The sequence below is a fragment of the Panulirus ornatus genome, chromosome 4 (assembly GCF_036320965.1).
Source record: "Panulirus ornatus isolate Po-2019 chromosome 4, ASM3632096v1, whole genome shotgun sequence".
In the NCBI taxonomy this organism is placed as follows: domain Eukaryota; kingdom Metazoa; phylum Arthropoda; class Malacostraca; order Decapoda; family Palinuridae; genus Panulirus; species Panulirus ornatus.
The window spans coordinates 91,419,041-91,434,394 of record NC_092227.1 but is presented as its reverse complement, the minus strand read 5'-3'; the positions used below and the strand labels follow the sequence as shown (position 1 = coordinate 91,434,394).

The following is a 15,354-nucleotide window of genomic DNA, read 5'->3' as shown; positions in this document are numbered from 1 at the left end:
TCAAATTACAGAGGTATAAGTTTGTTGAGTATTCCTGGTAAATTATATGGGAGGGTATTGATTGAGAGGGTGAAGGCATGTACAGAGCATCAGATTGGGGAAGAGCAGTGTGGTTTCAGAAGTGGTAGAGGATGTGTGGATCAGGTGTTTGCTTTGAAGAATGTATGTGAGAAATACTTAGAAAAGCAAATGGATTTGTATGTAGCATTTATGGATCTGGAGAAGGCATATGATAGAGTTGATAGAGATGCTCTGTGGAAGGTATTAAGAATATATGGTGTGGGAGGAAAGTTGTTAGAAGCAGTAAAAAGTTTTTATCGAGGATGTAAGGCATGTGTACGTGTAGGAAGAGAGGAAAGTGATTGGTTCTCAGTGAATGTAGGTTTGCGGCAGGGGTGTGTGATGTCTCCATGGTTGTTTAATTTGTTTATGGATGGTGTTGTTAGGGAGGTGAATGCAAGAGTTTTGGAAAGAGGGGCAAGTATGAAGTCTGTTGGGGATGAGAGAGCTTGGGAAGTGAGTCAGTTGTTGTTCGCTGATGATACAGCGCTGGTGGCTGATTCATGTGAGAAACTGCAGAAGCTGGTGACTGAGTTTGGTAAAGTGTGTGGAAGAAGAAAGTTAAGAGTAAATGTGAATAAGAGCAAGGTTGTCAGGTACAGTAGGGTTGAGGGTCAAGTCAATTGGGAGGTGAGTTTGAATGGAGAAAAACTGGAGGAAGTGAAGTGTTTTAGATATCTGGGAGTGGATCTGGCAGCGGATGGAACCATGGAAGCGGAAGTGGATCATAGGGTGGGGGAGGGGGCGAAAATTCTGGGGGCCTTGAAGAATGTGTGGAAGTCGAAAACATTATCTCGGAAAGCAAAAATGGGTATGTTTGAAGGAATAGTGGTTCCAACAATGTTGTATGGTTGCGAGGCGTGGGCTATGGATAGAGTTGTGCGCAGGAGGATGGATGTGCTGGAAATGAGATGTTTGAGGACAATGTGTGGTGTGAGGTGGTTTGATCGAGTGAGTAACGTAAGGGTAAGAGAGATGTGTGGAAATAAAAAGAGCGTGGTTGAGAGAGCAGAAGAGGGTGTTTTGAAGTGGTTTGGGCACATGGAGAGAATGAGTGAGGAAAGATTGACCAAGAGGATATATGTGTCGGAGGTGGAGGGAACGAGGAGAAGAGGGAGACCAAATTGGATGTGGAAAGATGGAGTGAAAAAGATTTTGTGTGATCGGGGCCTGAACATGCAGGAGGGTGAAAGGAGGGCAAGGAATAGAGTGAATTGGAGCGATGTGGTATACCGGGGTTGACGTGCTGTCAGTGGAGTGAATCAAGGCATGTGAAGCGTCTGGGGTAAACCATGGAAAGCTGTGTAGGTTTGTATATTTGCGTGTGTGGACGTATGTATATACATGTGTATGGGGGGGGGTTGGGCCATTTCTTTCGTCTGTTTCCTTGCACTACCTCGCAAACGCGGGAGACAGCGACAAAGTATTAAGAAAAAAAAAAAAAAAATTTTCCATTTTATGAAAAGGTGTACTAAATATGTAAAAAATCAGTTATTGTTTTAGTAAGAATTAAGACTTAACTATCCTTGGTATAGGAAGAACGTTATTTACCAGTTTGGCTAGTCCAGAGTATGCTTTAAAGAAATGTAAAACTTTTTTTGATTATGTGATTATTGACACAGAGAATTATGAAGACCATTATATTTTCTTATGAATTTAGAGATAAGCTTTGCTAATTTAGGGAAACAATATTTGCTGGATGGACTAGTCCTTAGTGGGATGGCATAATCAAGGAGGGGGCATAGTAATGGGTGCTACAGACAAGTTAAGACCTTAGAAAAGGCACAACCACCCACCATGGTTATCAGCAGGTTACTGAGTTTTCTAAGCACTTTCAGTTGCTCATTCTTTGAATGCATTGCTATTGGTGGTCTGCCACTGGAGCCTAAAGTGTATGAGGAGTTCATCTTGAGAAATTTAGCCCATAGGTTGACATTCATATCCCTCTGCTCTGTAACAGTAGATTAATGTCCGTAATGCTGAGGATTAATCTAATAATGCTCAAATGTGATGCAGTATCATAGGCTAGGCAGCTGTGACAGATTGAGCATGGTAAAGGCAACCCTGAACTGGTTTTAAGGGCATTATATTTATGCATATTGCTCCCCATAATGTTGAATGATAATCTTTGTGATAGTGAGGGTTCAGACATCCAGAATCCTTTTTCTTTCATTTTCCCATATGGACAGAAGCCAATCGACATCTTAAAGAGCTTTTATTTGGTGGAGTTAGATACACAGTTTCAGCCACCAAAAAATATAGTGTATTGATGGATATTCAAGTTTTCTGACCCCACCAAAAGGATATATATATCAGAAGTGAAGGAGACAAGAAGGAGGAGACCGAATTGGCGATGGCAGTATGGAGTAAAAAAAGGTTTTTAGTGATTTTAGTCATTTTTGTCTTACATGCATTGTCACACACATGAGTATAACTGTTCAGTCTCTCGTTTCATTTTTGTCAGTATTAACACACAAATTGGAGCTGACTGTTGAGGAAGCTGTGGTTATCTTAACCTTACTATGTTTATTAGAGTGTTGAAAGGCCATAAGGAGAAAATGATAGTAAACATCACAAAAGTAACATGGGAGGGTTCAAAAAACTCCCCTTCCAAACACTAGCATTATCATACTGTAAGTTTTCCTCTTCATTGACTTTGCTGCTTACATACAGTCTCAAATGTCCCATAAACAAAAATGGAACTTTATAAGGCATTCATAAATCTGGTGTTCCATGCTGGAGTGAATGCTGTGTGGCACTATATGATTCATGAATGCTTGGATGCAAGATAATTGAATTCAATACTTTCATTTTATGCTCAATGAATGATGCAGTAGATTGCATTTTTCATATATTTCTCATACACAGTTCTTTTCATTAGGTTTTTATCTAATGCATGAATTAACCATTAAAGGTATATGCAGATATTGCTCTTATAACCAAACTGGTGCAAGTACTCTGATTTATTGTATATCTTCCTTGGACACTTGAATGATATTATCCATGTACTTGAGGTCTTTTAGTCCCGTACTTTTCATTTGACAGATACTCTTCCTGTACTGGTATGGAACAGCCAATGTGCATCTGTTGTGTAGTAGGCACTTTTAGATGGATATGTGTGCTGTGTAAAATGTGATGTGCGTACTGTTTTAGCTGTGGTTCTGTGTTTATTTTTCTTCTCCATCTATATTCCACCCCATATTCTTCCATGTACCTCATTCTTTGGTTCTCATTATGTGGCCTCCAATTATATTCCTTTCTTTTTATCATTTTGAGAATTATCATATAATCTTAGGACCCATTTCGGGGGGGGGGATTGGCTCCTGCAAGTCAAAAGCTGTATTGCAATCAGCAACAGGGAAAGTTATTCATCAAGATTGAATTCCAGATATACAACCTTGCTGACGGTGCCTCTTCAGTTGCAGATTGAATTCCAGTTATAGAGTTTTGCTGACAGTGACTTTTCAATTGTGGAATAACCACAAGCAATTATAGTAGGACTCGAGTGGATTAGCATGTCCTTACTTTCAATGTTGCATAGCTCTCTTGGCAATGTCTGACACTTGATGTTGCTGCATAATTTTTTGCTTCCACTCATAATTTTCTTGTGCAAGTGTGATAATGGCTGCTTTTGCATGATATGAGGATATTCATGTATGTGATAGAATGTAAGGAAGTAGGTTCTAGATTAATGTGGGTAAGATTGAAAGTGAATGGTGAGAAATGAGTGATTATTAGTGCTCATGCACCTGATCATGAGTAGAAAGTGTTTAGAGAGTAGCTGAGTGAGGCTATCAGCAGTTTTGATGTGTAAGAGACTGGATATTAGTGATGGATGATTTAGATGTGAAGGTAAGTAATGTGGCAATTGAGGGTATGATTGGGGTGCATTGGGTATTCAGAGTTATGAATGGAAGAGTTGAGCAACTTGTGGAGTTGTGTACTGAAAAAGGATGGGTAATTGGGAATACCTGTCTTAAAAAGAGGCATATATACAAGTATACATATGTGAGTAGAAGAGATAGTCAGTGGGCATTGTTCGATTACACATTAATTGATAGGTACATAAAAGAGATACTTTTGGATGTAAATGTACTGAAAGAGGCTGCTGGTTGGATGTCTGATCACTGTCTTGTGGAGGTAAGGATGGAGATTTGTAGTTTTCGAGGAGGAAACAGTGTCTGGGAGAAAAGAGTAGTGAAAGTAAGTGAGCTTGGGAAAGAGAATTACGTGAAGAAATACCAGGAGAGATTGAGTGTAGAATGGCAGAGAAGTAAAAGAGGGTATGCTGGTGGAAAGAATGAGTGAGGAAAGGTTGACAAAGAGGATATATGCATCAGAAGTGGAGGGAACAGGGAGAATGGGGAGACAAAACTGGAGATAGAAGGGTGGAGTGAAAAAGATTTTGTGCAGAAGGGTGAAAGGCATGCACATGTTAGAGTAAATTGGAACGATGTGGTATATTGGCTCGACATGCTGTCAGTGGACTGAACCAGAGCATGTGAAGCAGGTAAATCATGGAAAGGTCTCTGGGGCATGGTTGTGGATTGGGTGCTATGGTTTTGATGCATTACATATGACTGCTGGAGAATGAATGCATATGGATGTAGCCTTTCTTTGTTCGTTCTTGGTGTTACCTCACTAATATGATAAATGGTGATCAAGTATGAAAAAAGAATTTACTCTATGCATTCATACATAGTACTGCATTGGGATGAGCACATGCAAGACAATCTCTCCTTAACATTTAACTCACACATTCATGCATAAATCTTGAAAAGTCATGAATTTCATTTGCAATATTATATTTATTTATTTATTTTATTTTTATTATACTTTGTCGCTGTCTCCCGCGTTTGCGAGGTAGCGCAAGGAAACAGATGAAAGAAATGGCCCAACCCCCCCCATACACATGTATATACATACGTCCACACACGCAAATATACATACCTACACAGCTTTCCATGGCTTACCCCAGACGCTTCACATGCCTTGATTCAATCCACTGACAGCACGTCAACCCCGGTATACCACCTCGCTCCAATTCACTCTATTCCTTGCCCTCCTTTCACCCTCCTGCATGTTCAGGCCCCGATCACACAAAATCTTTTTCACTCCATCTTTCCACCTCCAATTTGGTCTCCCTCTTCTCCTTGTTCCCTCCACCTCCGACACATATATCCTCTTGGTCAATCTTTCTTCACTCGTCCTCTCCATGTGCCCAAACCACTTCAAAACACCCTCTTCTGCTCTCTCAACCACGCTCTTTTTATTTCCACACATCTCTCTCACCCTTACATTACTCACTCGATCAAACCACCTCACACCACACATTGTCCTCAAACATCTCATTTCCAGCACATCCAACCTTCATGCGCACAACTCTATCCATAGCCCACGCCTCGCAACCATACAACATTGTTGGAACCACTATTCCTTCAAACATACCCATTTTTGTTTTCCGAGATAATGTTCTCGACTTCCACACATTCTTTAAGGCCCCCAGAATTTTCGCCCCCTCCCCCACCCTATGATCCACTTCCGCTTCCATGGTTCCGTCCGCTGCCAGATCCACTCCCAGATATCTAAAACACTTCACTTCCTCCAGTTTTTCTCCATTCAAACTCACCTCCCAATTGACTTGACCCTCAACCCTACTGTACCTAATAACCTCGCTCTTATTCACATTTACTCTTAACTTTCTTCTTCCACACACTTTACCAAACTCAGTCACCAGCTTCTGCAGTTTCTCACATGAATCAGCCACCAGCGCTGTATCATCAGCGAACAACAACTGACTCACTTCCCAAGCTCTCTCATCCCCAACAGACTTCATACTTGCCCCTCTTTCCAAAACTCTTGCATTTACCTCCCTAACAACCCCATCCATAAACAAATTAAACAACCATGGAGACATCACACACCCCTGCCGCAAACCTACATTCACTGAGAACCAATCACTTTCCTCTCTTCCTACACGTACACATGCCTTACATCCTCGATAAAAACTTTTCACTGCTTCTAACAACTTTCCTCCCACACCATATATTCTTAATACCTTCCACAGAGCATCTCTATCAACTCTATCATATGCCTTCTCCAGATCCATAAATGCTACATACAAATCCATTATATTTATATGTTCAAGAATAGGCAGGATTTTGTGCAACATATCATCTTGTGTAAGTTGTGTATTGTCAACAAAGTGAATAACTTGCAGGAGTTGGAGAAAGTGGTCATGAGGCTTCAGCATTCCAAAAATCTTCATTTCATTCACATCATCCATTGTCCAGTAGTCATTTATTCTGTTTGTTTTTACATGTGACGTAAACATCACCACTCAGAGGGAAAGATATATTTCATCTTTGGTTTGTCATTCCTCCCAGCCAGTTTCCCTAGATACTTGTATGAGACTTCCAGGAGGATGAGCACTCCCCATGTGACTCCTTCTGTTTCCCCTTTTAGAAAGTTAGAATACAAGAAGGGGAGGGTTTTTAGCCCCCCACTCCTGTCCCCTTTAGTTGCTTTCTACGACACGTGAGGAATGCGTGGGAAGTATTCTCTCTCCCCTCTCCCCAGGGTGAAGAGGGTGGTGAGAGTAAGTGAGCTTGGGAAGGAGACTTGTGTGAGGAAGTACCAGGAGAGACTGAGTACAGAATGGAAAAAGGTGAGAACAATGGAAGTAAGGGGAGTGGGGGAGGAATGGGATGTATTTAGGGAATCAGTGATGGATTGCACAAAAGATGCTTGTGGCATGAGAAGAGTGTGAGGTGGGTTGATTAGAAAGGGTAGTGAGTGGTGGGATGAAGAAGTAAGATTATTAGTGAAAGAGAAGAGAGAGGCATTTGGATGATTTTTGCAGGGAAAAAATGCAATTGAATGGGAGATGTATAAAAGAAAGAGACAGGAGGTCAAGAGAAAGGTGCAAGAGGTGAAAAAGAGGGCAAATGAGAGTTGGGGTGAGAGAGTATCATTAAATTTTAGGGAGAATAAAAAGATGTTGTGGAAGGAGGTAAATAAAGTGCGTAAGACAAGGGAGCAAATGGGAACTTCAGTGAAGGGCGCAAATGGGGAGGTGATAACAAGTAGTGGTGATGTGAGAAGGAGATGGAGTGAGTATTTTGAAGGTTTGTTGAATGTGTTTGATGATAGAGTGGCAGATATAGGGTGTTTTGGTCGAGGTGGTGTGCAAAGTGAGAGGGTTAGGGAAAATGATTTGGTAAACAGAGAAGAGGTAGTGAAAGCTTTGCGGTAGATGAAAGCCGGCAAGGCAGCAGATTTGGATGGTATTGCAGTAGAATTTGTTAAAAAAGGGGGTGACTGTTATTATTGACTGGTTGGTAAGGTTATTTAATGTATGTATGACTCATGGTGAGGTGCCTGAGGATTGGCGGAATGCGTGCATAGTGCCATTGCACAAAGGCAAAGGGGATAAGAGTGAGTGCTCAAATTACAGAGGTATAAGTTTGTTGAGTATTCCTGGTAAATTATATGGGAGGGTATTGATTGAGAGGGTGAAGGCATGTACAGAGCATCAGATTGGGGAAGAGCAGTGTGGTTTCAGAAGTGGTAGAGGATGTGTGGGTCAGGTGTTTGCTTTGAAGAATGTATGTGAGAAATACTTAGAAAAGCAAATGGATTTGTATGTAGCATTTATGGATCTGGAGAAGGCATATGATAGAGTTGATAGAGATGCTCTGTGGAAGGTATTAAGAATATATGGTGTGGGAGGAAAGTTGTTAGAAGCAGTGAAAAGTTTTCATGATCGAGGATGTAAGGCATGTGTACGTGTAGGAAGAGAGGAAAGTGATTGGTTCTCAGTGAATGTAGGTTTGCGGCAAGGGTGTGTGATGTCTCCATGGTTGTTTAATTTGTTTATGGATGGGGTTGTTAGGGAGGTGAATGCAAGAGTTTTGGAAAGAGGGGCAAGTATGAAGTCTGTTGGGGATGAGAGAGCTTGGGAAGTGAGTCAGTTGTTGTTCGCTGATGATACAGCGCTGGTGGCTGATTCATGTGAGAAACTGCAGAAGCTGGTGACTGAGTTTGGTAAAGTGTGTGAAAGAAGAAAGTTAATAGTAAATGTGAATAAGAGCAAGGTTATTAGGTACAGTAGGGTTGGGGGTCAAGTCAATTGGGAGGTAAGTTTGAATGGAGAAAAACTGGAGGAAGTAAAGTGTTTTAGATATCTGGGAGTGGATCTGGCAGCGGATGGAACCATGGAAGCGGAAGTGGATCATAGGGTGGGGAAGGGGGCGAAAGTTCTGGGAGCCTTGAAGAATGTGTGGAAGTCGAGAACATTATCTCAGAAAGCAAAAATGGGTATGTTTGAAGGAATAGTGGTTCCAACAATGTATGGTTGCGAGGCGTGGGCTATGGATAGAGTTGTGCGCAGGAGGATGGATGTGCTGGAAATGAGATGTTTGAGGACAATGTGTGGTGTGAGGTGGTTTGATCGAGTAAGTAGCGTAAGGGTAAGAGAGATGTGTGGAAATAAAAAGAGCGTGGTTGAGAGAGCAGAAGAGGGTGTTTTGAAATGGTTTGGGCACATGGAGAGAATGAGTGAGGAAAGATTGACCAAGAGGATATATGTGTCGGAGGTGGTGGGAACGAGGAGAAGTGGGAGACCAAATTGGAGGTGGAACGATGGAGTGAAAAAGATTTTGTGTGATCGGGGCCTGAACATGCAGGAGGGTGAAAGGAGGGCAAGGAATAGAGTGAATTGGATCGATGTGGTATACCGGGGTTGACGTGCTGTCAGTGGATTGAATCAGGGCATGTGAAGCGTCTGGGGTAAACCATGGAAAGCTGTGTAGGTATGTATATTTGCATGTGTGGACGTATGTATATACATGTGTATGGGGTTGGGTTGGGCCATTTCTTTTGTCTGCTTCCTTGCGCTACCTCGCAAACGCGGGAGACAGCGACAAAGCAAAAAAAAGAAAAAAAAAAAGATTATTATACTTTGTCGCTGTCCCCTGCGTTAGTGAGGTAGCGCAAGGAAACAGACGAAAGAATGGCCCAACCCACTCACAACCCAACCCACTTACCTTCGCATTTAAATCACCCATCACTAAAACCTGTAAAATCTTTTGGGATCTCTTGTGCTATCTCATGCAGTACTAATTTCATACTCTCTCTTGGTTTGCTTAATGAGTCTTTGTACCTCTGTTTTAGATGAGTTGTCTTGCATTGCAAGGTTTGGGTCATTGCCTGATTCCTTAAACTTCTAGAATTTAATTTTGCACGTTAAGCTCTTGTAATATGTGAGGAATACCATTCATTCCTGTTGTTGACTTTACTGTTTGTGTCAAGTGCAGGAATGAAGGTGTCTTTGGTTCTTAAACTTTCACTTAAATCATGTCTATAATTCCTTAGGGCATAAACCAACAACATAGAAAGCTGAGAGTAAATGTGAATAAGAGCAATGTTATTAGGTACAGTAAGGTTGAGGGACAAGTCAATTGGGATGTACGTTTGAATGGAGAAAAACTTGAGGAAGTGAAGTGTTTTAGATATCTGGGAGTGGATTTGGCAGCGGATGGAACCATGGAAGTGGAAGTGAGTCACAGAGTCGGGGAGGGGGCAAAAGTTCTGGGAGCGTTGAAAAATGTGTGGAAAGCGATAACATTATCTCGGAAAGCAAAAATGGGTATGTTTGAAGGAATAATTGTTCCAACGATGTTATATGGTTGCAAGGCTGGGGCTATAGATAGGGTTGTGCAGAGGAGGATGGATGTGTTGGAAATGAGATGTTTGAGGACAGTGTGTGGTGTGAGGTGGTTTGATCGAGTAAGTAACGTAAGGGTAAGAGAGATGTGTGGAAATAAAAAGAGCGTGGTTGAGAGAGCAGAAGAGGGTATTTTTAAATGGTTTGGTCACATGGAGAGAATGAGTGAGGAAAGATTGACCAAGAGGATATATGTGTCAGAGGTGGAGGGAACGAGGAGAAGTGGGAGACCAAATTGGAGGTGGAAAGATGGAGTGAAAAAGATTTTGTGTGATCGGGGCCTGAACATGCAGGAGGGTGAAAGGAGGGCAAGGAATAGAGTGAATTGGATCGATGTGGTATACCAGGGTTGACGTGCTGTCAGTGGATTGAATCAGGGCATGTGAAGCGTCTGGGGTAAACCATGGAAAGCTGTGTAGGTATGTATATTTGCGTGTGTGGACGTATGTATATACATGTGTATGGGGGTGGGTTGGGCCATTTCTTTCGTCTGTTTCCTTGCGCTACCTCGCAAACGCGGGAGACAGCGACAAAGCAAAAAAAGAAAAAAAGAAAAAAAATGTGTGTATATGGGCGGGTTGGGCCATTCTTTCATCTGTTTCCTTGTGCTACCTCACTAACGCAGGAGACAGCGACAAAGTATGATAATAATGATAAGAACCAACAAGAGTGAAACTTTTTAATGTGTCATGAAACCCAATAAAATCCACTCTTTTTTGGATGGGGTAATGGTACCATTTTTAGGGGAGTGGGTTTTGAGATCAAAATCAACCCTAGCCATATTATGTTTCCATGTATTAGTTGATAAGAACTCCTGGAATACAAAGACTAGATCAAGTACATCATCTTCCCTCTTCAGCTCTCTGTTGGTTTGGTAGGGCAAATTATCTTTGACAAAGTTCCCGAGTTCAGCAGATTCACTTTCTACATTAGACATGGTTTGCCAGTTGAATAGGCTGTCTCCCAGTTTCATCCATCTCAAAGAAACTCATTTTGTTTACAGTGCTTTATTTTTTGCATCCTTCTTTATGTAGAATGTATGTAGAGCAGCTTTTCTTAATATTTAGTATTCAGTAACCTGTATTACTGATATTACACATTCATTATATGTTTTCATAGAAATGCGTATCACATTCGTTGTTTGTTGTTTTATAATATAAAACTTATCACATTCATTTCTTTCAGATTTGGAAACAAAGGCAACTGGATTATCCATTATTTCAAAAAAGTATCATAAAGATGCTCAGTATTTGAACATGCGGTCAACTTTTGCCAAGATTGCTGCTGGTGCTGTTGTTACATTGGTCTTTGTTATTTACTTCTTTGTCTTTTGAAAGTGTGGAAATTTTTTGTATTAAAGGAATTTTTTATTGAGGTTTATTTATTACACTTTTCCCTTTTAAGGAAATTAAGAAATGTTTTTGGTGTTAATGAAGCTTTATATATGGGTATTTTTGGTAGGCATATGATCAAATCTCATTTGATTAATTTTTTCCCATCATACGGAACATGAGTCAAAGTTCATCATTCAAAATATACATGTAAGGCTGCTTTTTTATTTGGCCTTCTTATGGGTTGGCTTTTGATAGAGTAAAGAGTGTGTCCTAACCTAGAATTGAGGATGAGTTTACAGAACTGTTGCACACCGTTCTTCCTATGGATAGTATTGTAACCCCTTCTCCAGTTGGCTGACAGATTCTCTGTCTACATGTTAAAATGCAGTTCAAAATATTATACATTTTGTTACTGGCTATCTCTGTGTGAATACACCTTTTTGAACTTTTTTGCACATTATCACATTTTAAGTGAGTGATTCATTATTTTCCCTTAGAAGATATGAAATATTGGATTTTCTTAGTCCATGATATGTAATAGAATCATCATCATGTTTTACAATCAGTTTTATAGAAGGCAAATCACTGAATGTTTGGATAACTAGATGTTGGAATGTTTGCATAGTACATCTCCCCAAAATAGATTAATACATATGCTTCTGGGCAAAACATTAGTGTGGCAGGTATGTACTACAACTCCCACAAATGATTGTAGTTTTTGCATGATAATCATGTACTGCAGTCATATGCTTCCCAGAAGTAAGTCATGTAACTTTTTCTCCATCACAACAAGATCCTTTTATATCTTGTGTTTGAATTTAAAGTAATGCAAAGCATATCACACTCCTTTCAAATTATGGAGGTAGTCTTAGTAAGGCAACAGTGATATTGAAGGTTTAGACCCTCTTCTTAATATCTGTGTTCAAGAACCCAAAATCCTAGAGTTCCAATAATGTCAGGATATTAATTTGTCACAGTAACAAATTGAGTAACATTTTCTGCTAAACATTATGAAGTTCAGCAGAATCTAGTCAAGCTGAATATTTTTATACGGTAAAACAATGAACTAATATATCCCCGACAAATATCTGCAAGTAAGAATATTTGTAAGTTTTTGATGGTATACATTTGGATGTTTAAATATCATTGTGAAGGTATTCTTCATGTACCAACCCTGTATTATAGTTTTCCAATTAGCAAGATAAAAGAGTAGCTGCTGCATTGTGTTACCTCAGCCAACGCATCAAAATTTGAAGAAAAAAAAAAAGAAATTTGGTTTTATTATTATTCAGGATGAAAATAAGTATTCTTTTTATTTTTATTTTTCTATGCCTAGAATGTATGAATGGATTTTTAGTTACTAAAGTATTTTGAAACATTTTTACAATTTTTTGTTTTTGATGTTATACATAGTATGTTGGAAAAGTATAGAAAATTTGAACAGTGTAAAGAAAGTTTATAAAGAATGGAATAGGAAGATATTAGAATGTAAGAGCATGTTGGAACTTCTGAGTGAAGTTATTGTTATCATTTAGTCCAAATAGAATAGGAAAACGTGTAAGATGTAAGAGCATAGTGGAACTTTTGACTAAAGTTATGTGTATCATATCATTTAGTCCATTATAATTTTGGATTATTTAAGAGTGTCTCATAGTCAAATCTTGTTTAGGGGCCCTCTTCGTTATTGTTAGTGATCATGAATCCTGTATTTTTTTTAAAAACAAAATGATTTCAGAAGTTTTGTGTTATTAAGTTCATGGTACATATTTTTACCCATGCAGCTGTAGCATGATCAAGCATGTTTTCTTCTTGGCAGTAGCAGACTATAATGTTAACTTACCATGTTGCTGCTTCAGCAGTGGCAGACCATAAACTTGACCATGCAGCTATGGCATGATCAAAAAAGGTATATTCTTAACAATGGCAGACTATAACGCTTAACCATCCCGCTATAGCTTCATCAAACATAATATGTTCCCAGCCTTGACCAAATATAAAACTTGATGATGCAACAGTCGCACGATCTGAGAAATACTGTCATCAGGTATGAACAAAAGAAATTCAGTTTAGTAGGGATTAAGGAGTTACATAATCAGATGAAAAAGGTTTTAATATTTCATTTATTATACTTGATTGCCATTTCCTGCATCAGTGAGATAGTGCCAGGAAACAGATGAAGAATGGCCTATCCACTCATGTACATATACATATATATATCCCTGGGGATAGGGGAGAAAGAATACTGCCCACGCATTCCTCACGTGTCATAGAAGGCGACTAAAGGGGATGGCAGCAGGGGGCTGGAAACCCTCCCCTCCTTGTATTTTAACTTTCCAAAAGGGGAAACAGAAGGAGTCACGCGGGGAGTGCTCATCATCCTCAAATGTGTGTGGCTCAGATGTGGGGTGACTAAATGTGTGTGGATGTAACCAAGATGAGAAAAAAGGAGAGATAGGTAGTATGTTTGAGGAAAGGAACCTGGATATTCTGGCTGTGGGTGAAACGAAGCTAAAGAGTAAAGGTGAAGAGTGGTTTGGGAATGTCTTGGAAGTAAAGTCAGGGGTTAGTGAGAGGACAAGAGCAAGGGAAGGAGTAGCACTACTCCTGAAACAGGAGTGGTGGGAGTATGTGACAGTGTGAGAGAGTAAACTCTAGATTGATATGGGTAGAACTGAAAGTGGATGGAGAGAGATGGGTGATTATTGGTGCATATGCACCTGGGCATGAGAAGAAAGATCACGAGAGGCAAGTGTTTTGGGAGAAGCTGAATAAGTTTGTTAGTAGTTTTGATGCACAAGACTGGGTTATAGTGATGGGTGATTTGAATGCAAAGGTGATTAATGTGGCAGTTGAGGGAATAATTGGTTTACATGGGGTGTTCAGTGTTGTAAATGGAAATGGTGAAGAGCTTGTAGATTTATGTGCTGAAAAAGGACTGGTGATTGGGAATACCTGGTTTAAAAAGAGAGATATACATAAGTATACCTATGTAAGTAAGAGAGATGGCCAGAGAGCATTATTGGATTACGTGTTAATTGATAGGCGCGCGAAAGAGAGACTTTTGGATGTCAATGTGCTAAGAGGTGCAACTGGAGGGATGTCTGATAATTATCTTGTGGAGGCGAAGGTGAAGATTTGTAGAGGTTTTCAGAAAAGAAGAGAGAATGTTGGGGTGAAAAGAGTGGTGAGAGTAAGTGAGCTTGGGAAGGAGACTTGTGTGAGGAAGTACCAGGAGAGACTGAGTATAATGGAAAAAGGTGAGAACAAAGGATGTAAGGGGAGTGGGGGAGGAATGGGATGTATTTAGGGAAGCAGTGATGGATTGTGTAAAAGATGCTTGTGGCATGAATAGCGTGGGAGGTGAGTTGATTAGAAAGGGTAATGAGTGGTGGGATGAAGAAGTAAGATTATTAGTGAAAGAGAAGAGAGAGGCATTTGGACGATTTTTGCAGGGAAATAATGCACATGAGTGGGGAATGTATAAAAGAAAGAGGCAGGAGGTCAAGAGAAAGGTGCTAGAGGTGAAAAAGAGGGCAAATGAGAGTTGGGGTGAGAGAGTATCATTAAATTTTAGGGAGAATAAAAAGATGTTGTGGAAGGAGGTAAATAAAGTGCATAAGACAAGGAAACAAATGGGAACTTCAGTGAAGGGGGCTAATGGGGAGGTGATAACAAGTAGTGGTGATATGAGGAGGAGATGGAGTGAGCATTCTGAAGGTTTGTTAAATGTGTTTGATGATAGAGTGGCAGATATAGGATATTTTGGTCGTGGTGGTGTGCAAAATGAGAGGGTAAGGGAAAATGATTTGGTAAACAGAGAAGAGGTAGTAAAAGCTTTGCGGAAGATGAAAGCCAGCAAGGCAGCGGGTTTGGATGGTATTGCAGTGGAATTTATTAAGAAAGGGGTGACTGTATTGTTGACTAGTTGGTAAGGTTATTTAATGTCTGTATGACTCATGGTGAGGTGCCTGAGGATTGGCGGAATGCGTGCATAGTGCCATTGTACAAAGGCAAAGGGGATAAAAGTCAGTGCTTGAATTACAGAGGTATAAGTTTGTTGAGTATTCCTGGGAAATTATATGGGAGAGTATTGATTGAGAAGGTGAAGGCATGTACAGAGCATCAGATTAGGGAAGAGTAGTGTGTTATCAGAAGTGGTAGAGGATGTGTGGATCAGGTGTTTACTTTGAAGAATGTATTTGATAAATACTTAGAAAAGCAAATGGATTTGTA

The 15,354-nt window shown here is 40.1% G+C and overlaps 1 protein-coding gene across 1 annotated transcript in view; it reads left to right on the top strand.

The window, feature by feature from the left end:
- The window catches only part of LOC139746314 (vesicle-trafficking protein SEC22b-B-like), a 46,419-nt gene extending 35,261 nt beyond the window's left edge, over positions 1 to 11,158 (top strand). Inside the window, exon 4 of the mRNA XM_071657445.1 lies at positions 10,973 to 11,158. Within this exon, the coding sequence (XP_071513546.1) occupies positions 10,973 to 11,121 (149 nt within the window). The 3' untranslated portion in view covers positions 11,122 to 11,158. The remainder of the gene's footprint in view (positions 1 to 10,972) is intronic.
- The last annotated feature ends 4,196 nt before the right edge of the window (positions 11,159 to 15,354 follow it).